This window comes from Pteropus alecto, unplaced genomic scaffold (genome assembly GCF_000325575.1).
Source record: "Pteropus alecto unplaced genomic scaffold, ASM32557v1 scaffold22, whole genome shotgun sequence".
NCBI lineage: Eukaryota > Metazoa > Chordata > Mammalia > Chiroptera > Pteropodidae > Pteropus > Pteropus alecto.
The window spans coordinates 6,149,054-6,176,688 of record NW_006434839.1 but is presented as its reverse complement, the minus strand read 5'-3'; the positions used below and the strand labels follow the sequence as shown (position 1 = coordinate 6,176,688).

At 40.8% G+C, this 27,635-nt stretch overlaps 1 protein-coding gene and 1 non-coding gene across 5 annotated transcripts in view; both read left to right on the top strand.

The window, feature by feature from the left end:
* LRGUK (leucine rich repeats and guanylate kinase domain containing) overlaps positions 1-27,635 on the top strand; it is a 99,476-nt gene that overhangs the window by 3,149 nt on the left and 68,692 nt on the right. For all 4 annotated transcript variants that reach the window (XM_006910654.3, XM_025045953.1, XM_025045952.1 and 1 more), the window contains exons 2-7: positions 4,269-4,376; positions 6,617-6,698; positions 9,752-9,852; positions 13,339-13,420; positions 19,757-19,881; positions 23,974-24,117. In XM_006910654.3, coding sequence (XP_006910716.1) covers positions 4,269-4,376; positions 6,617-6,698; positions 9,752-9,852; positions 13,339-13,420; positions 19,757-19,881; positions 23,974-24,117 — 642 coding nt within the window. The remainder of the gene's footprint in view (positions 1-4,268; positions 4,377-6,616; positions 6,699-9,751; positions 9,853-13,338; positions 13,421-19,756; positions 19,882-23,973; positions 24,118-27,635) is intronic.
* LOC112478839 lies at positions 1,016-1,122 on the top strand. The gene has a single exon (XR_003045969.1). It is a non-coding gene; the product is annotated as a U6 spliceosomal RNA (small nuclear RNA).

Here is a 27,635-nt window from a genome sequence, read left to right as displayed (position 1 = left end):
CGTGGCTGAGTGGGGATTAGATTAGAGGCAGGGAGATCAGTGAGACTCTATCAATATCTATGTGAGAGAGACAAGAATCTGAATTAAGGCAGTAGAAGTAGAAAGGACACTGAAGATGAAAACATTTAAAATATTTGAGATAGACAGTTACTAATTGAATATCAGAAGTCTGGGATGACTGCTGGGTTTATCACCTGGTTGGGGGGACATCAAGGCCATTAACTCTAATAAGAAAAGGGACAGGAGGAGCTGTACCTTAAGGAGTCGAACGTATGAATCATAGGACTCTGGAAATCAGGGGAGGGGGCTCAGAGTAGGAGACCTGAGAATCATCAGCATTGGAGTCTGTGCAATCCGCCAGAAAGGAAAGAGAGAGAGGAGGAAGGCCGAGAGTGGAACCCTATGTAAGTGGCAAGCATGTGGGGGGATTCGGGGAAGGAAACTGGAAAGGACTGGTCAGAGAAGTAGGAGAAAGGAGCGTAAGATAGGGAAGCCAAGGCAAGAAAGAGCTTGAGAACGTGGGCATGGTTTTGCTGCCAAAATGTTAAGTGGGAAGAAGCCTAGCAAGCGCTCCTTAGCTTTGCCGGAGGGTCACTGGAGACCTTGGCCCTTACGGTTTTGTGACATGACAAAGGCAGAAGCCTACTACAGTGAGTTGAGTGAACAGGAGGTGAAGACAGGGAGCTGAAGGATTAAAAGGCAACTGTGGCAGAGCTTGGTTGCTAAGGGAGATGATGATAGCTATCGCTCGAGGAACATGCAGGACCGAAGAGACCCACATACTGTGTAGCTGGAGGAGTGACAGGTGGGAGGATGACAATGGAGAGTGACTGGTCAAAATCACAGGCAAAAGAACGCAAAATTGATGGCTCCCGAGGAAACAGAGGGAGTGGGAGTGGGAGCCTGCACGTGGGGGAGCAGGCTTCCTCCCAGACCCAAGCGAGACGCGTCAGGACAGGCGCAGAGTGGTTAGCGTCTGGTCGTTACTGCTTTGCCTCAAAAGTAAGAGAGAAAGGGGCTCGCTGCGGCAGCACGTATACTAACATTGGAACGACGCAGAGAAGATTACCGTGGCCCCCGCACAAAGATGACACGCAAATTCGTGAAGCGTTCCGTATTTTTAAAGAGGTACAAATGAGTAGTTGACGAACGGTCATGGGGATGGGGAGCACAGCGCAGGGAATGCAGTCAGCATTCATGTAGAGGCTAGGTGGAGAACCGCATGAGAGAAGGAGCAATTAGGGGGATCGTTTTATAAACTGTATAAACGTCTAACCAATGTACTGTATACTTGAAACTAATGAGTGGAAAAAAGGGGGCGGGGAGGAAAAGAGAAGGGCATCTGCTGAGAGTTAGGACGAGGGAACAGAGGCACTGGACAGCTTGAGGAGAGCGACGAAGAGCTGACCAGCCACGGTGGGGAGTTGAAAGGCAGCTGATGAAGAATGGGAGGCTGTTATGGCCCTGAAGTCCAGCTAACAGACGGCTTTCGAGTGGCACCAGGATGCATGTCTGTGGGGGCCAGTCCCAGCCCACTCAGCAGCTCAGGGGGAAAAGGAGGGTCATTAATCATCCATCCGTGGTGGGTGCTTGCACGCCTGTACCGGGCCCTGAATTCCTCCCTTCCCACTTGCGCTTCAGTTATTTTGAACTCTGTCTTTCTCCCAATGGGCCACGCTCGCCTTTGCCTTTGGGATTTTGCACATGTTTTCCCTGCCTTCAGCACCCTTGTTGGCCCTTTTTTGCCCACTAGAACTGACATAAAACGGGTTCCTTGCTTATAGTCAAAGCACCCTGCCTACCTCTCTTGTAATATTTATCAGATTCCCGAAATTGCGTATGTACTTGTCTGGCTTGCGCTTCGCCTGCCATAAAGATTTTCATTCCAAATGAATGATGAACGTGACACAATCTCTGCCACAGCACAGTACTTGGCTGTGAACTTGATTCACGTTTGGGTGCATATGTGGTAGTTGCAGTCAGGGGACATGGAATCAGAGACTTGAGGTAGAGAGACACTGAACTTACTCATGGGATACCCGGGAGGGAAAGAAGTAAGGTCAGGAGGAGACAGACTCTGAGAAAGGGAAGGACGAACGGACCGGAGATTCTCTTGTGGTCAGAACACGAGTCCAGTAAGCACCGGAAAGGCTAAAGCACAGGCAGTGTGGGATCAGGGGGGTCACGGAATGCCAGGCTCCCGGGTGCCTAGGCTGGAGCAGTTTGGCATGATGACCAGGTCCAGAGCATGGCCGTGGGCGTGAGCGGCAGAGGTTGAGTGGAGATCAGTTCTATGGTACGTAGGGTTGAGAAAGAAAAGAAACGTGTGCATGTGCTTGGGGTAGTAGCTGTGATGAATGGCCATCCTCGGGGATTCCGAAGCCACCTAAGATGAAGATAGGGCTTAAAAGGTCTGAAAATGACCAAAGACAGAAGGGAAAGGCCTGACACTGACAGATGGCAGGGACCTGAAAGGATGCTTGGGGGGGTTTCGGGGAGAGTCTTGCGTTGGGGTCTGGGAAAATGCTGACAGTGTGGCTGGTCTCTGTGTCAATGGCCACGATGAAAAACACATCCACCTACTACGAGGGGTGCAATATCATCTCATATCCAGGAAATGGAGGGGGCGGCTCAGGCAAATGTCAGAGATTTCGGTGGAAGGTTTTGGAGGGAAGGTAGCATCCGCACCTCTGTTCCTTCCTAGGCCTTATATAAGAAGTTGGAACTTTATTTAGAAAAGTAAATATCTTTCTCCTATTTTGTGAACAAGTTGATGGGTACGGATGAATGAAACGTTAAGATGCAGAATTTCCAACTTCATCAATTAATAGTAACGACTGTCATTTATTGGGGACACTTGCTATATTCTAGACACTGTTAACTTTATATACACTTTTTTCCCCATTCTCCCCAAACATTAAGAGAAGATAATAATATTTCTTATTCATAGATGAAGACTGTAAACTCAGAGAAAACTTTATCTGCCCAAAGTCATATATCCAAGATGGCGGATCTTGGGTTCAAACCAAGCCTGCCCAGCTCCAAAGTCTGTGTGTGATATTTGCTTCCCTGGGCCAGTGGAAATTTGGGGAGAAAGAAAATCTTTACGGTAGCATAAGCCTACGTACTTATGTTCTTGGTACCAGCAGCCTGAGCAGCGTTTGTAGTTCCTGAATTAATATAGAAGACCTGGAAAAGGCGTCTTGCTGTCGCAGCCCACACGCTAGTCATGGTTAGGTGTACAGGTTGACTGTTATCACTGCACTTTGTGTCCTCATGCTATTGTTGGTTTGAATGTGTTGGTTATTATGGAGTCAAAGGCAGCACAAGCCCAGCGCTGAGCCACCTGTCATCTCTTCTCTCTGTCATCACTGCGGAAAGGGCGTGTTGGGCCACCACTGGTCCCTGCGTAGCTATAGACCAAGGGCCTATCTCCTTACAGAAATGATTATTACCCTTTTAATAAATGTTACCAATTATGTAAATCCAGCAAAATTAGCTAATAGAAAACAAACTGAGGACCTGTTTTCTCCAGCAAGAATACCAGATTTGCAGAAGTTATTGCCTCGGTTTGATGTAACTATCCTATGGGCTGTGGACAAGCAATCAAGTGTAGTGGTTAAAATTGCTCTGGGGTTGGAAAGATTTGGGTTTGTATTCTGGCTCTATTGCCTACTGGCTGTGTGGTTTCCAGCAAGTTAAGCTCCATAAGCCTTAGTTTCTTCATCTGTAAAATAGAGTTAAGAGTACCTACCTAAGGTTGTGAGAAGATTAAATGAGTTGATCCACTGAGAACGCAGCACAGTGCCTAGAAAGGCGACACACTCAGTCAGCGTAATGATCAGCACTAATATTGATGAGCTTGCTGCTGTGTTCGTGGGTTCGTTCCACTTTGAACACCTAATACAGGTGACCACCTGAAAATTTAGTAGCAATAGAAACACTGCTTCGGTGGCTTTATCTTCAATCATACGTAATATGTTTGCGTCTTGAACACAATTTTCCTTGGGGCTGGTAAGTTTTGGAGCGCTCAGCTCCTGGGTACGTACTATACGAAGTAAGTGCTGGACGTGACGCGGTCGATCGTTTGTTTTGTAACGGTAGCAGTCAGCATTCATGTAGAGGCTAGGTGGAGAACCAGATGAGAGAAGGAGCACTCAGCTCCTGGGTACGTACTATACGAAATAAGTGCTAGACGTGACGAGGTCGATCGTTTGTTTTGTAATGGTCGTCTCCTCTTTGTCCATCTCTCTGATATTTTTTTGCAGGAGGAATTCGATGGGGTGCTGCGAGAGGAGGCCGTGGCTGAGGCGCTCTACCATCTGGGGCGCTCAGGTTCTGGGACTGAACAGGTCTACCTCAATCTGACTTTATCGGTGAGTGTGATGACATCGCCTTTGGCTGGCTCCGTCTTGACACCAGTTGGACCATAACCGTTTTCTCTGGTACTCGTAGCTTTTGTGGTGGCTCCAGATTTCAGTCTTGTATTTGAGGGAGTCTGGCGATGAGAGTTATTTATGTAAATGTTAGACATCAAAGAGCCCTGGCCAACCCAATAATGAGCTCCTCAGATTCCTTTGTTTTCATTCCCTTCACAGTCTGTTTCTTTCATCTTGAGTAGTCTATATTATAGTAATCAATGCCTCTTTCCAGAAGGTCGAATTTGATTTCGTAAAACCAATCAAAGACTAAGATTTTCTCTCTGATTAGTGACAGGACTAAAATTTATATCTGAATCCAAGGGAACAAAGGATTTTGGTATTGACTCCCCTCCTGCCCCCGACCCCAGTATGTCAAGAAATAAGTAGCTTTGAGCTTTCTCTCACTTTCGAAAAGATACCTATAATTAATGGGGAAAAAAGTATTGTTATTCATAGTGTAGCACAGAATTTTGGCTCCACTTTTATCATGAGAGGCTTGTAAGAACCGGATACTCAGAGTACTTCAGCTTCTTTCCCATTTTGTTTTCTATAGTCCTTGAAAAACAATTTAACTCCTTTTGCTTCCTTACATTGTAAAGCATGAAATATTCCTTGGAGATCCACAGAGTAAATGCAGATATTTAGGCGGAAAAAAGCACACTAAACTTTTGCTTGGCCCAAGTGTATAAAATCATAGCAAGGCTGTTCTGTCTTGGATTTGAACTAGGAAACTATTGGGGAACTGTTAAGCTCTTTTCACCCATGCTGCATGGCATGTCCTTTGAGGACAGCACATTAAAGCCCTAACCTTTTACTATTTTCACTTCGTAACATTTTGTAAATGGCTCAGCCGGCCCTGAAGTATAACACAGGGAGCACCCTGTGTGAATCTCACTGTGTTAGGCATTGGACTGGTGGATAATTCCACAGCCAGTACATCTCCACGCAAGTCCCTTTCAATCGATAGTCTACTTAGGTACATAGCGCTATGGCTTAAATTGATCTACCAAAAAAAAAAAAAAAGAGCAATTCTTTAAATCTTGTTTCAGCTGGATGGACTGAAGCTTAACTTACTTTGCCACTGACCTCCTTACATCTGAGCTATTACACGTGGAATTACTTTGCCTTCATAACCTGTCTTACTGAATACACTTTCTTAGTGTTGCCTGGTTTAGTGATTTTTTTCCCCCCTTATGTGTTAGTTATGTTATACGAGTTCTTTTGTTTGTTTTTTACTTTCTCTAATTACTTGTATAAACTTCAGTACGTATCTTCTCTCGTACTGAAGTCTTAAGTTTCTTAAAGGCACGATACAGTTCTTCACTATTGTATTTTTCATCATGCCAATCACAATGCCTTGTACATAGTGGGTTTTCATAGTATTTATTACTGTTTTAATGGCCTTCATTAAACACTCCTATCATTATTCTATTTGAGAACCTGCTTATTATAATGGCATGTCACCGGTTAGCTTTTTCCAACTCTGACGTCACAAAGTAAAGCAGGGATAGGAGTCTTTGTTCCGAGGGACCAGATTCCCCTCCAGCCCCACTTGAAGTTCATTTGAAGCAAAATGTCATGGAAAGAATCTTGGACAAGGATTCAAGAGACTTGGTTCTGCTTCCCTGTCCCTAATTTGCTCTGTGATCTTAGGTAATGGACATACCTCTCTGTACCTCATATTTCTCATTTCTTATCTGTTTGATCAGATAAGATTGTCGTGGGAGAGATTTGAAAATAAACCCTGGGGAAGTGTAGGCAGTGGTGGTGCTGATGATCCGATTAGATGTGAACGCTCTTTAACGTCTCATTTAAATCCTAAGCAGTCACCTTTTTTTTTCTTCTACCTGGCAAAGGCTTTGGGTTTATTACTATTACACATTTTTTAAAAATATAAAACTCTGTTCTGAAGGTCTTCATGACACTGCTTTCATTTGCCTTTTTAGTAGTATTTGTTCTTGCTAACAACACTAATTTTCTAAGCTATTATTCAGAGGACTGCATTTTTTAAATGGGGCATGTAGTCTGTTTTGAGATCCTATTAGTGGGCTTCAGATTTTGTCCTCTCACATCTCTATTTTTGAAAGAAAGTCGGGATTTCTTTTGTCACCTGTTATTTCCAGATGGTGTGAGAAGGCTGAGTACTACTAACCTGTTAAAGCAACATTAAAGTCTTTCACCTTTTATTTTCTCAGGGTTGTGATTTAACTGACATTAGCATTCTCAATGGATATGTTCACTTACAGAAGTTGGATCTTTCATCAAATAAAATTGAAGGTATGTAACTGTCATTCTAGTAAATTGATAGAGCACCGAATCATTTCAAAATTTAAGCTTTGCAGTATGTAATGTAGTTTAATACCACAAAACTTGATATAAGTGCTGTTGTGGACAATTTACATCTCGATCCTCCACCTCCATGTAGAAAAGGCACCAATGACTGATGACTATAGGAAAAGTCAAGGTCAGCAAACGCACAACATTATGCTGTGGTTCAGAGGCACTCAGTGATACCAAAGAATATCAGATGGAATGTTTGCTTTTTTCCTGTTAAGAGATGGGTCATTACTTCTTTAATACTTCTTGAATATTTGATGATTCCCTTTGCTTTCCCTTTATTAGTTTATTCAGTGTAGATGAATTCGTTTTCATTTTTTCCCTTTAATGGACTCTTTATTTTGCATTGCATCAACATTTTAATCCTGGCCAGCTACTTGTGTTCTTATTCGAGCATCAGTGACTCACAAATTAATTTTTTTCTTTACTTTTACTGTTGCTGTATATTTAGTGGATTCTTTAAACCTAACTTTGCTATTCATAGGTCTTTATAATCTATTTGCTGTGACACCTTGCTCACATTTAATGAAATTAGTTTCATTTTCTTCAAAGCTTGATCTTTGTTTCTAATTTTCTGATCTTATTTGAAGTTAAAGTATATAGTTTCTTTTCTTTAGACTTCTAGGAAAGGGAGCAAATTCTTATTTCTGCCCTGCTTTCTTCGCTGACGATCAAATCTTTCACTCCCTTCTTTAGTCTGTCTTTTTTATGACAATTAAATGTTGCTGATACCGTCTTCTCTGGCTTATTTTTTTTATCCCTCTCATATGACTGCAGTAATTAAAATCCACTTTCATTTCAGTGGCTCAGAAATATTCTCGTATATTTTAATTCTTAAAATGCTATTGTTTTGAAAGACTTTATTTTTTAGTTTTATAAGTCTTTATTATGGAAAATTACAAACGTGTGTACAAGTATAGAAACTACTGTTATGAATATTCAGGTTCAATAATTATCAGCCCATTGCCTATCTTGCTTCATCTCTACCTCTCTGCCCCCATTCCCAGGATTATTTGAAAGCCAATCCCAGATGTCATATTATCGTAAAGACGTTTTTAGTGTTACCAGAAGGAGCTCTCCCCACACCTCCAAAGTTGGTTTCATTTACTGGATAAGGAATTGCAGAATGGTGGGAGGCTTCAACAATGCTAGTGCTAGTGAAGAGGAAAGAGATGTGGCTTCATACTTGTCACTTGAGCAAGGAGTCCACAGTTGCAAATGAAGCTTTCTTCTTCACATCAGTCTTCTTTAATCTTTTGTGGCTCATTTTATTAACTCATCAAATATTTGAGAACCTACTGTGTATAAGATACAGTATATTTTTCTTTTGGTGAAGACAGTTTTATTGATCTGATGTAGACCAGATCTCAACTTGCATCAGAATCACCTGGGTGTGTGTGTGTTAGGAAGGGGTTGCGGGGGTGGCGGGGGGCAGTCTGGTAAAACATAGATGACTACGCCCCTCCTTCAGAGTTTCCCATTCAGCAGATCTGGGGTGAGAACTGAGAATTTGAATTTCTGGTTAGTTCCTGGTTGAAGGTGATGCAGCTGGTCCAGGACAGAGTTTGGGAACCGGGCATGTAGATGTGAGGTGCTCCTGCCATCTGGTGGGCACAGAGGTCACTACACCAATTAGGGAATTAAAGGGCCTGCCTGTGTTGGAAGCCCGGCAACACAGACCATGGGTTTTTTCTGTTAGTGATTTGAGCATTGTCCATCTACAAGCTACGAAATGTACTTGCCATCTCTTTATCTCCATGTAAGATCAGCTCCAAGGGGGCACAGGGGCAATGGAGATTAAGAGTTGGGACCACTATTGACAGACACGGGGCTGAGCTCGAAATGGACAAATAGGCAAAACTTGTAAAGCAATGACAGTTTCTCCTTAAGTTTCCCCTCATAGTCAGCCCTCTTCTATTCGCTCTTTAATACCCACCAAAGCGTTGATGTTTCAATGTATTGTCCTTTCTAGAACAATTTCATTAAAAAAGACAGGCCCGAGAAGGTTGCGGTTTAGACCAGGGAAGAGAAGTAGAAACTGGTGAAGACCTTCTGGTTTCAGTGACTGTAACGGCTAGTTGTGTGAGCCGGACTGAGAGGAGAAGATGTTGTTATCATTACCGTTTTCGGATGGGGGAACAAATTCTTGGTACAGACAGAGTAGCAAATCCTCATCAGTGATTCCCCGAGTCTATTTCCCATTCATCCTCCTGTCCTGAAATGCTCCTGCTGTGAAGTGTTGGCCAAGGACAGTATAATGCTTTGCTAATTTTATGTTTTATGTATAATTTCATTAGGAGTGAGTGTTAGCACTATAGTCCTTAATTAGTATTCAAGATTCAGAATATTTGCTTGGGATAAAATGTAAAACTCAGGCAGACATTTGAGCCAATCCAGAGTCGAAGTAAAATGATAGCAATAATTTAAATCGCTTCAAATAATTAACGAGATTTAGGATTAAGTCCAACTAAAACAAAGTTAAATTAAATTTATAACAAAGAAAGTTCTCTAATTGTGGGCTTTCTGAAAAGACCCAGTTCAGTTATTTAGGAGCTAATTATCAAGAGGATTATCTGAAGCTAGTTTGTCGTCTTTTCCTCCAAGGCTGATAATGTTTGAAGCATTTGACAGTTAACACCTTGTGGGAAAGTGAGCTGGGACACCCCGGAGGCCCCAGGCCCCAGGCCCCGTTATTTGTCCTTTGGCTTTCCCGGAAAGGGGATGGAAGGAGTAAGGAGGCCCTGGGGAAGAATGTTCAATTATTGGCTCATGGAGAGTTTTCCACACTGTGTGTGTGTGTGTGTGTGTGTGTGTGTGTGTGTGTGTGTGTGTGTGTTTCACACACTATTCACTTCACTCATCTGGAATAATGAAGATGTGCTTGCATCCAGCATAATTTTTAAATGTTCTGATATAATGTAGCTGTTTTTTATGACTTTGTCTAATTTTTATTTTATCGGCTTACCTTATTCTGTATTTATTTCCTCCCACAGATTTGTCTTGTGTGAGTTATATGCCTTATCTTCTGGAACTTAATGCTTCTCAAAATAAACTGACTACATTCTTCAATTTCACGCCACCCAAAAATCTCAAGGTAGATCAATACATCGATTATGTATGTTAACTTGTTTGCAAAGTACATTAGTAAACAAAACGGCACTAAAATAGAAAATTCAGAGAGAATAAGATGTAGGTTTAAATAGTGTAAGTGTCTGAAATGAAATAAAAAGAGAGAAAATGGAGATGGTCTGTCAATAGTTAATCTTTTTACGAAGCTTTGCTAAAACCTAGTGTTCAAGCCAAAGAACTAAGTCCTTTCTGTTCTCTCTCCCTCATTTAAATACTAATTATTATTTGCATGTTTTTATTATAGCAGAATTAAACTCTGAACCAGGTTTGGGGGAGCAGCTTGCTCTGCTGTAGAGCGCTGTGTCTTGTGCTTCAGTGTGCCCACAGAGCACCTGGGGTTCTTGTGGAAATGACACGAACTCAGGAGGTCTGGGGTCAGGCCTGGGACTGTTATTTCGAACAACATTCATGGACCACAGTTAGGCAGAGAGGTCAGGGAGTAGTCGTTCCCAAACTTTTCTGCATGCTGCAGTCACCTGGGGAGTTTTAAAAACCACTGATGCCTGGATCTCACTGCCAGAGATTCCGATTCAAGTGGTCCAAAGTAATGATGGGGCTTTGGAATTTTGTAAAGAACATCAGAGCAGCTCTGATGTGCTGACACATTTGGGAAATGAAACAGTGCCACAGACTTTGGGGTTAGTGTTCTCCTGCTGGACTCAAATATGTATTTTAAAAGTTTCTTTTTTTTAGGAATGGACATCAACTATTGCCTTTTATTAGCTACTAGTTTTATTTCATTTACAAACCAAATTAACTTAGATCCAAAGTATCCTGCCGGTGTCCGCGCAGATGTGGCTTTGCGATCGGGCGGCGTGGACCCGGCCAGTGCGGCGCCCTTCGTAATTCTTCCGTAGCTTCACATCACTCCTTTTTGTTATCAACAGTGGGGTTTTTTTTTTTTTCCCCCCTCTTTGAAATTATAGTTATTGCTAGGGTGACATTCCTTTGTCCAAAGAAGCCGGACGAGGTGCCTGCTTTGACCCCGCGTGGGGCCGCACGGTCTCCAGGTTGTCAGGAATTGCACTTGCGGGGCTGTTTTCATTCTCCCCGCTTTGCTTTCGCATTCTGCTCTGCCCCAGCCCCAGGGGAATCAGTCCGGGCAACAGCTGACCTCTTCCCTGGGAAAAACTTCCTTGGAGTGCCTTCCATTCATACCCATTCCTCACCCTCTCGTAAAAAGATGCCACGAATGAATAAAAACATATCAGATACCCCATATTTTTTTTAAGAGGAGTTTTAGGTTCACAGCAAAATTGAGAAGAAGGCATAGATTCCCCACGTTCCTCCTGCCCTCACTCAGGCACAGCCCCCCGCCCCCCATCAGCATCCCTCACCGGAGCGGCGTGTTTGTTACAGCTGATGAACCCACATGGACACATCATCGTCACCCAAAGTCGTAGTTTACGTTAGCGTTTCTCTTGGTGTTGCACATACTAGGGGTTTGGACAAATGCATACCGACATGTGGATGGATTCATATCCATCATACGGCAGATAACCCATCTTTAAGTTTCCTGGGGAATTAAGAGCAGCTATACCAATGATTTAGAGAACTGCTCCTATATATCAGACCACCCAGTGAGGGGCTGGGAGAAACCCGTGTGAGCCTGGAGGCGGGACGAGGGGCGGGGAACAACTGAGGCCACCTGGTGTTTCCAGTGGAGTGTCTTATTTAATCCTCCCAACAAAGCCGTGAGGCCACTGGAATTGTCTCAGTTTACAGATGAGGACGCTGAAGTACGGGAAGGTTGGGTACCTAATCTTTACTGGGAGGTCCAGGGCTGGGATTGAACCTGATGGCTGAGACCCAAAGCCCATACCTTCCCAGTGAACCAGGCTTGTATACAACGTCCCACCCTCTGGGGAAGCTCTGCTTCCTTTTTATTGTCTGTAAAGCTCGTGCCACAAGCCAGAGCCAGCTTACTTGTCCTGAGGAGCAGGAGCTTGGAATTCCACTCGTTTTGGCATTTCCTAGAATGCTTTCGCTCTTGGCGAAGAAGGTTCGTTTGATTTGATGGGATCTTCCACCCAGTTCTGGTGTCCAGTGCAGCTCCCAGTGGGAGTCAGAGCAACGTCATAACCCTTTTAAGGTCTCTCGACACACCTAGAGTCGTAGGTGCCTGGAGGACACAGTACTGGCACATAGCCCTGAAACGGGGCGTAGTTGGACAGACAGCACGAGGAGATACGGGCTACGGCAGAAGAATGAAAGGCGTTGATGAAAAAGTGCCAAGTACAAGGGAGCTCAGATAGTTATGTTTATTTCTAGTCTATCATCACTATGTAGAAGAAAAAAGGGAACACGAAACGCCATTTGCATTCATGACAACTGACTTCTTATTTTCAGTCATAATATGCATTTTACAAGTTGCAGTTTGTATTTGCATAAAGTTTTGTGCCCTGAGTTTTTTTTTTTACTTAACACGTTTGCACATTTCTATTCCCATGGTCCCTTTCACTGACTTCGTACGTAGTCTTGTTGCTGTATTGTAATCTCCTTAACCTATTTTCTCCTCTTACCACTTGAGTCGTTTTTAATTTTTCTTCTTTTTAGAATTCAGTATTTAAAGTTTTTAGTGTTTAAAGTATTTAGTATTTAATGCACTGCTAAAATAATGTTAATGCATTTGGGGGATGGAATCCCTGTTTAAAAGGGTACAAGAAGATAAGAATAGTGCTTATTATAGAATTGCTTGACTGTTTTGCAGAAAAATGACTATAATGTGCCCAGCACATTCTCAATGCAGTGTTTCTAAAAAGTTGAGATTTTCGTTGCTTTTTTAAAAAAAATCACTATTTAGTCTTTGCCAGTAGGTGAATAATTAAATGAAATTATTTAATGTTGTATTTCTTTAGTCTCATATTTTTGACTACGAACAACTGATGTTGCTGAAAATGTTTTTCTAAAATAGTTCATGCCGAAAACGGGTGTTAAGTTGAAGAGGTATAGCCTGAGGAATGAGTAAGAAAGATTTTTCTGGCGTTTAGGGGGCGACATGGGAGAATATATCGACATAGAAATAGAAAGGCAAAGAGAAACAAGATATGCATGTAAACTAAGTGAAGACAGCTTAATGGGCATTAGAGAATCTTGAAGAAATAGTGGTAAGTGAGGGCGAAATTGAGGTAAATCCCGAAGAAGATCAAGAAAGTTTAAAATAAATGCTGAAACGGAGAGAGCAGCTGCCGGAATTGGGTGTTCAGGTCGTGGGGATGGATGTCTGCTCTGGCCATGAAGAAGGGGTCTCCATCGCAGGAGCTCTCAAAGTGGACAGACAGCATCCCGGTTAGAAAATGATGCATTATGGGGAAATATTTTACCTTTAGCCTGTTTTCAATAACGAATTCTAACTCTATACCCAGAAACACATTCTTCGTGTGCGTTTAATTATCGTGGTTAAGATGAATGAAAAATAAAGTATGACATATTGTTCTCTTTTTCTCCTCAGAAGGTGGATTTTTCCTGCAACCAAATTTCTGAAATGTGTGATTTGTCAGCATACCAGTCTCTCACTAAACTAATTCTGGACAGTATCCTTTGAATGGGTAAAGGGGAAATTCTGGTTAGTAGACCCATTAATAAGTACGTACCAGATGACATGGAATGGTACCAGATAAGCAGTTTATCAGAGATGGGTTACTCATTTAAATGATTAAGAATTGATAGTCACAAAATGAGGGAAGATGTTTTTATTTACCAAGGAAAAAGACTGCAAGTCAAAGCTGACACCTGAAAAGCTAAGTAAGATAGTCATTCTGATAAATGTAGGCTTATTTTTAATTCTAGAACCAGACAAGTTCTGTTTTAACTGACTACCTGCTTCAGATTTACCTAAGCTTGCATTCTATTTTATATAAATTCAGTGTCTGAAAATCCAGATGTACTCATAAAGAAAATTAGTGATTTTTTATTTTACAAAAGAATTCACACTAAGGTTCTCTAGTGTATTTAAACTATACTTTCATTAAAAAATAATAATGATTTGCAACCAACTTCAGGAACAGATGCATTGCATGACTCAGGCTCCCATGCAAACGGCACCTACTCTGAAGTAGGCATGCCCCAGCTTCTGGAGCCGAAGGGGTTAATCGGGGATCTGTGAGTTTAATGAGCTTGAGTCTCTTTACACCAGGGACTAGTGTTCTCTGGGTGATAAGGGAGCCAGCCGTGCCTTCTAGTTCTCAGTAAGTATCTTTCCACCCACCTGAGGATTTTCGAGGCAGGGCGGGTACCTCGTTCCAGGGATGGGACAGCAGCCAGCACACACTACGCTTGTAATAAGGCTGAGATGTGGGGAGAACGGAGGGTACATTTTCTTGTTTTCTTTTTCTTTTTTAATTACAGTTGACATTCAGTGTTGTTTTATATTACTTTCAGGTAGAAGGTACATTTTCTTGAAGACATACAGTAGGAAAAAAACTTTTACTCAAATATGATGGAGAGCTTAGAACATAGGCTATATATACCCTTTAGAACTTGTCTGTGAAAATGAGCAATTAGTGGACAAAATTTAAGAAATCTAAAAATACCAAGGGTTGGAACATATAGATCAAGAGGATCTCTTTTTATCTTGCTTATGGGTATGAAATTAGTTCAACCGCTTTGGCAAACAGTTTTATCCTATCTTGTAAAGTTAAACGTCTAAATTCCCTATGTCCTAGCATTTTCATCCCTACATATGGAAAGTTTAGCATACGTGCACCTGGAGGCTTGTATAAGAGTTAAGAATGCTCATAGCAGCATTGCTTAAATTGCTGCAAAAAAATTGAAACTGCCCAAATGCTCAATGATAGAGAAAGCATAAATTATGGTACACTCACACAATAGCATATCATACAGTAGTGAAAATGAGTGCATATATTTCCATGCAGTAGTCAGGAGGGATCTTACTAAAGTAATATCACTTAGGTATAAAACCGATGGGGAAAGGGAAGAGGAAATAGACAATTCAGCATGGTGGTTATCTCTGAGAGGGCGACACCATGATGCCACAGGAGAGATGTGCAGAGATAGATATAAGTTAATGTTCTCCTTGGGTTGGGGGTGGTGGCGATGGTGGCAGCGTCAAGACTCTTCATTACATTTTTAAAAGTAAACAGCAGGCCATGTGTGGGCAAATGATTTACCTGTGTCCATTAAAACATTTAAAAGCCTGAAAATTAGAAATTAACTTCTGCGGAAACAATTATTTACCAAACTGTGGCTATGTCAGAATCCCCCGGAGGACTTATTAGACACCTGTGGCTGGCCCTGTCCTCAGAGCATGCGAGGACGTGGGTCTGGGGTGGTACCGGAGATGCTGCATTTCTCACGAGTTCCCAGTTAATGCTGATGTTGCTGGAGTGAGGACCGTGCTTTGAGATCCTCAGCTCTAAGCTACTCAGCCCTCTGGCATGCTTGCCTTATCTGGTGTCACCCATTTGTCCTTTGTTGAATACTTCAAAAATTTGACTGTTATCTTTTTTAAACTTTTTATATTTGTTCAGGCTTTCCTTAGTGGGCTTATGTGACTTTTCTACTTGAGGGAAAAAAAAAAGTGTCTTTTTCTTTAAAACAAAGTTAAATAAAAGCAGGGCATTATATTAATGCTTCAGAGTGAATTAAATAAATCAGCTTTGTAGTTTATTATGCTATTTTGTCCTTCCATATGTGGATAACTGGTGATTAATTAATAATCATCCTAAATTGCAAGATGATAAACTTTGCCAAGGGTATATAAATGTATTTATTCTTGAGAAAGAATGCAGTTTATTTCTGCCTATAAATGCTAACTAGTTGTTCACTGGGATTTATTTTATGATTATAGACTCACGGAATTATAAAAAGTGATTCACAGACTTTTTAAATCCGGACAGGACTTTAGAGATCATCTAGTGCTAACCGTTATTTTATGGAAGAGGAGCTCGAGACCCAGGGAGATTCAGTGACTTGTCCAGGATTATTTGGTAAATGGTTGAACTGAGACAACCTTCTAGATCCCATCGTTTTTCCCATGTTGCAATTCATTGAGTAATTACTACTTTTATCACATCGCCATTTAAAGTGTTTGCAGGCTGCATTTCTTAGAGAGTTTCACTCCTATAGTGAAGAACATTTTTCACTGGAGAGGTGATATAGATCTTTGAGGATTGGTTTTGATTAAAACCATCATTGGGGTTCTCGCCACTAAGAAAACGGTGATGGATTTCCTACTTATTTCTCAGTAACTGTTTTCCATACACCTGAACCATATTTTATGATCGTAGACAAATGAATAAGAGCGAATTCTGAACTAGTGAATAATTCATGTCAAGCACCGTACCCTACTGACAGCATTGCCAAAATGTAAAAATATATCGTTGGGCTTTTCCCTAGCTGTAAAGTTATGTGCCACCGGGTTCCAGTCAGTCTTCATGAGGATCTAAAATTCCACTGGAAAAAGGTTTATTCGCAGAATAGAAAGCTTTAGAGCTGGAATGCACTATGTTTATTTTGGGTTCTTTGAGTCTCTCCTGATAGTGACCTTTTAAAATTAAAATATACAGAAGAGGATTAACCCGGTAAACTAATTCATCGTAATAGATTATATTCCTTCCCTAAGAAATACCATGAAAGAGTAATGTCAGGAGAAAGGGCAAGTGACATTTCATGAAGGTTCTTAAAATAAGGAAAACAGGAGCTTGGGGAGATAAAGGTATTCCTGAAAGCAAGCTACGAATTCAGAGCTCTAGGGACCCGTCCTGCATATTGACCGTTGCCATTGCTGGCTGTCACATAGGATCTGACTGTGGAAGTCATCGGGGAAAAGCTGCAGTGCCACCATTAAAAGGACTCTTTACTCAAGAACCTGACCAATTTATAGTGCCTGGCACTCCTGGGCATTTAAAGGGGACTGAGGAGTTGGGACATAGGAGACACTTTTTTGAAGCGAACGTGTTTCTCAGCAGAGATGCCTGGTCGGTTCCTGACCCTTAGCCCGGTGCGGTGAGTCTCGGGAGTGGGAGCTGCAGAAGCTGCGGCTGTGATTGCAGTGATGCCTCTGTGTTCCTCCTCCTCTCGTCCCTTGCAATACTAGTTTCGTAAAACATGACTTGCCATAGTCAGAGCTGCTCAACTGGATGTACCAAGGGAACTGTGGTTAGCCTCTAACGTCTTGGAAAATTGCTGTATACACAAATAAACAAGCTTTCCTTTTCAATTCTCATTATCTCTTTATAGTTTCAGGATTCTTGTTTTCTGGTTTTCTGATCCTTGCCTGCTTCTCGTGGGAAGACTTCCTGGCTCAGCTACCCACAAACATCCATTACACTTTTTGTCATAATTCAGAGTATCTTCAGTTCGTTTGGAGCAGAGCAACCAGGACCGTCACGCTCCTGAAATGGGACTTAAAGACTATTGCTCCCTCTGCTAAATTGAGACAGATGGCCATCTGAAGTTTTCCTTGCCAGAGATTGCCTACTCAGAGAATATTTTATTTCCTCTATGGCTGTGTGAGAGTTTAATATCCTGTTTCTTACATATCACATCCTTTGTTACAATCGGTATCTGCAGAAATTTGGGCTGGGTTTTTTTGTTTGTTTTGGGGGGTTTGTTTGTTTGTTTGTTTGTTTAGTTACAGAGTGATTATTTATATAGCCCAAAGAAAATGGAGGCAGAAAGGAGCATGGTGTTTTTGAGCGTAAATGTCTATTTGTAGAGCTGTTCTGGCAGAAAGCTTTGTGAAAGTAGATTTGAAAATGAGTATGATGACAAGCAGAACTGTGCTTCTGCCCAATGACTGAGTCCAAATGAAACCAATGAAGAAAATCTAGGAATTTCTGATTCATTTGGCAATATCTTCTCATCCTTGTTTCTAGTTTCCTAATTTACCTCTTTCTGTGGCCTGGGTCTTTTCAGAATCAATCCTGGTCTCGAAGTTTCCATTTTGTGCTGTTGGCCAGGTGGTAGAGGATGTGATTCCTTGGCCTCGCTTGCTTGTAATTTACTAGTGACAGCAATGCCTTAGAACTGTAGGTGCCTTATGCCTCCTGCAACTCACTCATGCCCGTTTCCTAATGCTTTCTCATGATCTTACTTTTGGCCTTCCTGGCAACCTGATATTACCTTCGCTTTACAAATGAAACATCTGAGCAGAGAGTAGTTAAGTCACATCGCTAGTAAGTAGCAGAGTTAGGGTAATTGCAAGTAATTATGAGGCAAAATATATGGTTTTGTGATGCTTATGATTCTTTCCTTTCTAAAAACGCTGATCCTATGATTCATGGAAGGAGATAGCTGAGGGGTATAAAACTAACCAGAAAAGGCTGTGAGGAGGAAATGGTTTGTCTAGAGTGGATACAAAGAAGCGGCATTGCTGTGACATATTTATAATTATGGTAGACACTGCGAAAATGCCTCCCAAGTGGCTATCTCATAACGAACCCTCCTACCCAGTAGTGTGGAAGTATCTGTTCTTTAGAGCCTTTAAATGTTTGCTCAGCTTGTGGGTGAAGAATGACATCTTGTCTTATGGTCTCTGACCACAGGTGAAGCAGAGTGCCTTTTCACGAGTTTATTAGCCACTTGGATTTGCTCTTCTGGGCATTTCCTGGGAACATCCTGCACATTTTCTTTCTCCATTTTTTATCGGGTTGACTTTTTTTCCTATCAGTTTATGGTCATACTTTATATATTCTAGATAGCAGTCCTTTGTCAACTAAATATGTTGGGAATATGTTCTTCCAATGTATCATTTGTACTTACTTACATGATAAAAAAAAAGACAATAAGATTACCTGTCAAAAAGAAATAAGATGTTGGTTTAATGTAAATGTTACAAAAGAAAAGAAAAAAGTGGAATTTGAAATCGAAGTCATGAAGAATGTGAAGGGTTTAGAAAGGAATAGAAAAGCAGCATGAAAAATAAAAGGTATCACGGCCAGGTAAGAAAGTTCTGGTATATTCTAGAACTATTCAGAAGATAATACAAAGGGGGCAGAATTAGAGATGTCTCATTGGATTATAATGGGGATGGAACTGGATAAATAGGTGTTACTTAAAGTGAAGGGCCTGAAATGCCAAAGTGAGGAATTTGGAATTCGTCCTGTGAGATTTTTTTCAGTTGAAGCATGATATCCAATCAGTATTTTGAAAATATTAACCTGACTGCAGTGTGTAATGTGACTTGGGGACAGGATTTTAGGGGTATCCATTGGTGCTAATGCTGAAGTAAGTTGCAGAGGAGTAAATGAAAAGGAAGGGAATAATTAAAGAGATCTTTTAAAGCAGCTGCGAGGATGGAACACAGAAGTTAAAATTTGAGCGATGAATAGAAACTTAATCAATGGATGAGGAAATTAAGGTAGAGCATAGGCCTCGTTTATTTTAAAGTGAGAAGAGAAGCCAATGTAGAGAGAAAGAAAAGGCTGTTCCTCTCCACGTCAGGGTATTGGTTTTTCTTTACCGCCATTTGCTCTATGCCATTTCTCAGGCTGTTCCCCCGCTTTTGAGGATGGTAGAGCTTGCTGCCCGTTGCCTGTCCAGCGCAGCCCTGTATTCCGAGGCCCTGCCTGAGGGAAAGCACGAGGGTTCCTCGTGGAGACTGAGGAACCAAGGGAGAGCTCGCTGCCACAGGGAGGGGCGGCAAGACGGCTCTGAAGTTCCTTTCCTCACCGATTAAATGAGTCACGTATGAACGAATGCAGATGCAGCGGAGCCACGCCTTTAAAATGTTTAATTTCAAGTGGTGCTAATATTAACTTCTATATTTCAAGATTTAGTGTTCATCCTATAGTGGGCATATAATTAATTCTGCTCTGTTTGTGCTATTGTCTGATTGAACACCGATTCCCTCTTTTCTTCAAAATGTTTCTAATGACATTTTCCTTAAACGTAGTCATGGTACATAGACAATCAGATAGAAGAAATCAGCGGCTTAGAGCTATGCAGCAGCCTGACTCACCTCAGTCTGGCCAAAAACAAGATCACAGCGATTAATGGCTTAGGCGTGTTACCGATCAAAATCCTCTGCCTGGTGAGTCTAACAAAAAATGTTACTCTTTAGAAGAGTTAATCTGTTTGTAAACATACGAATTATAATTACTTAGGAATTTTTCATTTTGTAAAAAGAATTCCTTAATGAAATGTTATTGTCTTCAGTTTCATTTTCTCCTTTTCATATCCAGGGTGTGTGTGTGTGTGTGTGTGTGTGCGTGCGTGCGTGCATGTGTGTGTGTGCGTGCGTGAAAGAGAGAGGGGAGAGGGAGAAGGGACCGGGGAGGGAGAGGGGGAGGGATCAGTATTTCATGCCAAAGTGAAGCGATTTTCTAATTTGGTATCCAAATTCAACTTTTAAAAAATTGACTTTTTACACTGAGAAAGAAAGGTATGCTTTTAACAATTATTTAAAAATAGATTTTATAGTGTCTTATTGATGAAAGAGCATTTAAGCGTGGTATTTATTGCTGTTAACACTTTGGCTTTCAAATTAACCATAAGATGTTCTCTGGGCATTGAATTTTGCCAGTCCTTTTATATTAATATATACCAGTCTCCAATTCTGGCAAACCAGAATTAGTGCTAAGAAAAAATGAACAGTTCCAATCAGAGAGTTTAAACTTGTTTATTTTTTCCCATAGAGAGCACTCGTCTTAAGCTATGTGATGTGTTTTGTGACTATGACTCAAAGAAAATACAGATAATTTACCAAAAAATCAGCAGGATCATAATAGTCCCAAATACACAGTATTTCTGAAATAACAACAGAGCTCACTAATTTTGGGGGCTGATAATATAGTTTGTAGATTATCCAAGAATCTTTCTTCTTCCTTTCCTCCTCCCTCCTACTTAATTTTTTTTATTATTATTATTAGTTTCAAGTATACAGTACATTGGTTAGACATTTATATAGTTTATAAAATGATCCCCCTAATTGCTCTTCCCCTCCTACTTCTTAACTTCGGGTGGCTTTGCTGTTCTTTATTATATCTGTCACAAAGTGGGCAGAGAGGATTTTAAACCATGAGATGGTAGTGTATTAATTTTCTATGTGACCCATCCCACAGGAGAGTGTCGAACTGTTGTTTGAAATGACATCTTGGGTTGTCTGCAGAATTTCGACATTCAGTAGACTATTCCTGTCTTATTTAGCCACAAATAGCTGAAGGTTAGCTATATGTTCATTTTCTCCCCGCAGCTCGGAGTTCAAAGTGCTTTTCTAAGACCCCTCACCCCTCACAATGAGTCAGGCGGGGGTGAAGCGCTGGTTCCCAGCACCAAGGATGGCAGCGAGGCGTGGGAAGGTTCACTAATTTCCCTGCGGGGTCATGCTTTCTGCCCACTAAGGCACGTTTAGCAAAGCATAAATGAAAATGAGTTTGATAAGTTGGATTGCAGATTGAAAAATTACCAAAGAAAGTCACATTTTGCAATCATGACGATTCGAAGGCGTCTCGGCGGCACGCACTGCTCCATCCTCAGCTCGTTAGACCCTCTCCTTTTCCTTGCGTGTCTCTTCTGTGTCGGCCTCCCGTTAACCTGCAGTGGGGCGTGGTGTCTGGAAAGGGATGTGGGGGTGCGCTTAAGGGAACGAGAATCGAACTCATTGTTAAGAAAAACAACACATAGCACTTTCATCCTAAGAGTTTGTATCAATAACTAAATAAGTAATCCACGTTGACAGCTTTGTGTCTCGAGTAGCTTTTAGAAAAAAGCGTGAGATTTATTTCTTTTTCTACAAATAGATTGAGATTGTTCTCAGTCCCCACCCCTACTACTCAAGATGAACTAGAAAATACAGAATATGCCATCATTCATTTTCCTTAAAAATCTGAGAATAAGGTTTTCTCTTCCTTATGTTAATAAAATACATAAAGTGACACATTTGTGTCAGCAGTTTTTAATGGTTTTATTTTTTTTAATTTGTGGAATCAGAAGACTAATTGCCTTACTACTGAAAATCATTCCTTTTACGATTTATAGAAAAAAGAACAATTCACTGTCACGTGAATAGTTAATTGTCTATCATCACCTTTCATGATAAATGTAAGGGGAAAATGTGGTTCATTTATGGACTAGTGTGACGACCACCTCCCATAGCAAGTAAGAACAACGCAGTTCAGATTTTAAATTGTATTTTGTCTTAGTAAGAAGCATTTGCCATTTCCCTCCCAAACTGGGAGCTGAAGAATATTTCTCATTTTGCGTATTTAAGAAAACGACCTCTTTCTAAAGGCCACCTTTACCCTACTAATCATGACAAAGCAAGCAAGAACTGATCATGGATGCCCACTTAGAGGAGCGATGTATCAGTTTCTCTGAATTGGATAAAGGGTTTGACTAGATGGCTTTCAACTCGGAAATTCTGTGATTCTGAATATTTCTCTATTCTGCTTTCTTTTATGACCGTAGGGTATCTAATTAAACTTTTCTATGCCTCTCTCTACTCTTATGCATCTACCACTTTGCAAGCCATCAGAGACACTGTGAAGAATTATTACGGGCTATCTTCTACATCTACACACTTCAAAGTTCTTTGGGAAGAATATTGTATATAAATTTGATTTGTGGGCACATTTTAAATTGGATATTGAGGTCTTATTTCAATGAGTTAAATTAATGTGGATATTATGTTAAGTTTAGTGTCATTTTTTTCTTTTCTATTACACTTCCTAGAACTTTTTTGAACCTTGAACACTAGGAAATTTGACCTAACTTAGGCAAATTGGGTTATGAGTATTTTTTCCTTCTTCTTATGGAATTTTTCAAACATATAAAAAAAAGAAAATGGTTTAATGAGCCCCCATGTACTGTCACCCAACTTTATAGATTATCAACATTCTATTAATATATTTTAAAGAGCTATAAATTATATTAATGAATGCAACTCTTGCTCATTATTGAGGTGAAATCATATGAAAAATAGGATGAAAATGAGTTCTTGCCGTTAAATGTACCAGGAAAAATATTGTGGATGGAAGAGAATGCCATAATTTAATTTTTTAGTTTTTAAGTGCTTACTAAAAGTTTTGAAAGCTGAAAGATGAGCATAAGGTGAATTGAAACCTCAAATTTCTCTTTATTATGATTCTCGATTTAATCTAGAAGTTTAATTTAACTGTGGCATATTCTTATACCTCAAGGTTAGGGAAACGAAGGAACTATGAGTATGTTGTAAAATGTGCAAGAAAACAGAAATTACTGTTATCACCACAGTTTGTTGTGCGTATATAGGGTTGGAGAAGAGGACGACTTTTGAGTCTTGAAACTGAGTCTTGAAACTTTCCTATGTGTCAGTTATGGAAGAACTTTGTCTGGTTATCTATTGTCGCATAGCAAGCCATCCCAAGTGCAGTGGCGTAGAGAAATTTTATTAGCTAGCAGTTCCGCAATCTGAGCTGGATTCAACTGGGTGATTATTCCGCTGGTCTTGCCTCATTCAGTGGACAGATTGGCTGGGGCCAGGCTCAACTGGGATGCTGGAATGGCTGAGTTTTTCCTCTCTTTTTAGTCTCAGAGCCCCTCTCCACGTGATCTCTCCTTCTGCATGTGATCTCTCCACAAATGATCTCCAATAGAGTAGTAGAGTTCTCACACTTCAGCTCATGGCTCCAAGACTCAAGAGGAAAAGCTGCCATGCCTTCGTAATTCTTAGACTTGGAACTGGCACACTTTTGCCATATTCTTTTGATTGAAGCAAGTCATAGGTCCAACCTAGATTCATGAGGAGAGAACTGCACTAGAGCATGTGTCAGGCTCCCATAGCCCTCATATGAAATGTTTCTGAAACTAACAATATTCAAGTGGTTTACCGCGATGCTGGCAAAAGAACTGCATTAAATTTGATTTCTAAAGATAAACCTTAGGTTTTAGGTTATGCAATGTGAAAAGCTTAACCTACCTAGCTTTTGTCTGTCCTACTGATTTGAACATTTATCTTGCTTTAAGTTGAGTGAAAACATGTATATGTGTTCAGGAAAGTGAATGATGAAAATGGGGTGGGAGATGGTGGACAAGAATGGCTAACTGATTTTAAGAGATTCGGGGCAGTCTCCAGAACGAAAACTTATCATTACACTTTTTCCTACTAGAGGCCTTTAAGACACTGAGAATATTTTATCAATTTTAGAGCCATAACCAGATTGAGAAGATCACAGGTTTGGACCAACTACAAGCCCTGCAGATCCTGGATCTGTCCCACAATCAGATCATTAGCTTCCAAGGCTTAGAGAACCACGACTTCTTGGAAGTGATCAATCTGGAGGATAATAAGGTAATGTCATACTTTATACATCTGGGTCTCAGTGTCTACATTAAAAGGATATATTAGGACCCATTAGGGGCTTTTCAAGGGCTGTTGCATTAAATGCCGGCTTAGAAATGTCATTCTTCTAGAGCAATAGGTGAAGAAGGACTGTTCTTTTTTTTAATAAATACTTACAGTTTTTAATTTTGGAAAATTCGAAGGATCCTAATTACACTGTTGTAAAGATTTGAGCTGCAACAAAGTGCACATGACTTTCTGAAGTAAATGCGTTCCTGTGAAATTTTGTGTAGAAAGATAGCATTAGGAATGTCCGAAATGTCACAGCAGGGAAATGTAGACATGAGGATAACCTCAGGCCGGCTGCCCATGCCCACCTTTTAAAGAGAAGAGACACAGGAAGTGAATTCTGATGTCCCACTGGGAACAATAGTGTGTGTTTCTAGTCCGTATGAGTTGGGATTGGACTTTTTCAAATTTCTGTATCTGGCTCCATGCACATTACTTTACAGATCATGTAAATTGGCTTTCACTCTTAATTGCCCTTTATGTTTTAATAAAACATTTGTGCTCCTAATCGTGGTGTTTTAAGTTGGTACCCAGAGCCGACTTCTTATGCAATAAGATCTACTTTGCGATTTTATTCCTATTGAGTACTTTATCACAGTTTTGGAAAGGATTTCATAAGGACATCAATTGTTATTTCTTCTTGAAAATCAAATGTTCTGCTGACCCTGAAGGAGACATTGTTCTTAATGGGGGTGGAATGTGACACTGTGCAGACTTTTCCGTGTTCAGCAGTGACAGTGCTGATCAGCTGTGTCTGATGACTCTTGCTCCAGTGAACTTCCACCATCTGTCAGGTTTCGAAAAATCAAGAAAAGGCAGTCGTTAGATCTGGAGAGAAGTGGACATTTAATCACAGACAGAACTGTTCATCCTCATTCTCATTTGATTTGTATGTTAAATGGTCTTGTCAACTTTAAAGTTAAGTCTAATGGATGACTTTTGTTCACTGTGCTGTCTGTCTTATGGAGTCGGCGTAATCTCTCTCTCATGGTTTTAGTGTCTTTTTCATGAAATCACCATTGACACGATTCTCACATGTATACAAGGAGTGCTGGAAAAGTAAAATGCACTCATTAAATCCTAACTCAGTGCATCTCCAGATTCAGGAAAAGCAGTAATGGTAATACTAATACTAACAATCGTGATATTCATTTAATACTTATGCACAAGCCTCTGTACTAAGCACTTTACATATATCTCATTTAATCCTCATTATAACCCTATTATCACTGTTTACAGATGAGAAAACTGGGGCATAGAGAAGTTAAGTAACTGGCCCAAAGTTGGTTATTGAGCAGATAGCAGAGCCAGGGTTCAGAATGGTTTGCCTCCAGAGTCAGTATTCTTAACCCCAGAGAATAATACAGTAAATGAAACGCCAGTGGCCATCTCAGCAGAAAAAATGTATGATGTAATGCTGTAGAAGAGTGCTTTCTGATAAAAATACAGTGCAAACCATAAACGGGAGCCACATATGCAATTTTAAATTTTCTAGTAGCCACAATAAAAAGGTAAAACAGGTGAAATTAATTTTAGCAATGTTTTATTTAGCCCAGTACATCCAAAATATTATCATGTCAATGTGTAATCTACATTAAAAAAATTATTGATGAGATATTTTATATTCTGTTGCTTCGTACTAAGTTTTTGACATCTGGTGTGTATCTTATACTTACCATACATTTCGTTTCATCTTGGCCGTATTCCAAGTGCTAAGTAGCCACATGTGGCTAGTAAATACCGTATTGAACAGTGTTGGTCTAGAATGACTTAACGAATAATATATTGTTTTCTTCCATTTCAAAAGACTTTTCAAATTACATTTAAAAGTTTAAATGTAATTTGAAAAGTTTAAGGAAAAAAGGGATATCATTAAGTAAAGAAAGGAGTTGATAATTTTCAAATGTTAAAGAGACTCCATTAAAAAAAAAAGAAAAAGTGGCCACATGTCCCAAAGCAGGGGAGCCTTTGACAACAATCGGGTTTGTAACAATAACACAATTCCCTGGATCCCACTGGGCAGGTTGGGGAGCAACCAGCGGTCCTTTGAAATATTCTTTGAGCTACCCGAAGATTTCCTCAGAGATTTCTCCAGTGCTACTGAGAATGCTGTGTGTCAGGGATGGAAAATTTAGCATGTACAAGAAACATAACATAGCTGTTGCTTAACGTGACGTTAGGAACGTTTTATCGGTAGCACTTTCATCAGTATTATTTATTTGGTTTTCGCTGTTGAAACGTAGCCATATCTTCAGGTGATCACTTGAATATCTCTTTTAAGTTCCTTTGCAAATGTTTACTGTCAGCTGAGGATTTGGGGGCCTTTGTCACTCTCTACAGTTAGTCCCTGTTCGATGTCATTTCTGTCATTTAAAACTCATCCCAAAAACGTCAACTCTATTATAACCTCATTCCTGTCTCCTAGAAGCAGGATTGGTCTGGAAGTTACTTAGGGAATGCCATTCTACTTTTTTGGGACTTAGTGTCATTACTTCACAAATATGTCTGTCTATCTGTCTGTCTGTCTATGTAAAGGAAAAGCTTTAAAAGGCCCCTTTAGGTCTGGATGGTGAGGCTTGGAGAACATGGCCTAGAAAGAAATGGCAAGCAAAAAGGAGTCAGCTAGACTGCCCTCTCTACAAAGACAAAGCTGACAGGTTCCTCTGGAGGTTGGGGAGTAGCCAGCAGGGAGGGGCAGGGAAGGTTCTAGAAGACGAGCGGACTGGAATCTGGAGATCGGCTGTGCTGCTATGACATTCTTAGCAGCAGACTGCTGAAGTTCCTTTAAGAATATAACCTTTCTGGAAATATTTCACTTTCGGTCACTAGGGCTCTGTGTCCCTGCCTCTTCTGTAATCATCTGTGACACAGACAGCCTTGGCTCTTGGCATTTGAAGAGAGAAGACGAGAGAGTGGGTATGCTGTGGAGCAAGGTCTGCGGGAGAGGGCGAGCACATGTACCCTTCGGCAGACGCGGGAGCTTGAAGCCCAGCGACTCCATACCTGCTCCCCTCTGCCCTGCTCCGCCCCCCTCCGCCTCCCTCCACCCTCATTGGCCTCATCCTACTTGTGGAAGGACTGGGAGGCAGCTGCTCCATCTCATTTGGCTCTCAAAAGGCTAGTGATCCCAGCTGACAAATCAGTGGTCATATAATTCTGTGGAGTCCACGATCATTCTGTTCATGGTGTTTGTAACGTTTCGAGATCTTTCCTTGTCAATCAGCACCTTCTATATTGGGTGCATGGTGTTCCTGTTATGGGACTGTACCATAACTCATTTAATCACACAATGATAGAGTTTTTAGAAATTTATAATATTTTTAACATTTACTAAAAACCTTTGAGCATTCTTGTATCTAATTTTTGCCTGTCTGATGATCTCTTCAGTCTAAGCCTCCTGAAGTGGGGTAGTTGGTCTATAGCTTATGCACATATAACACATCCGATTCCTTTAGAAA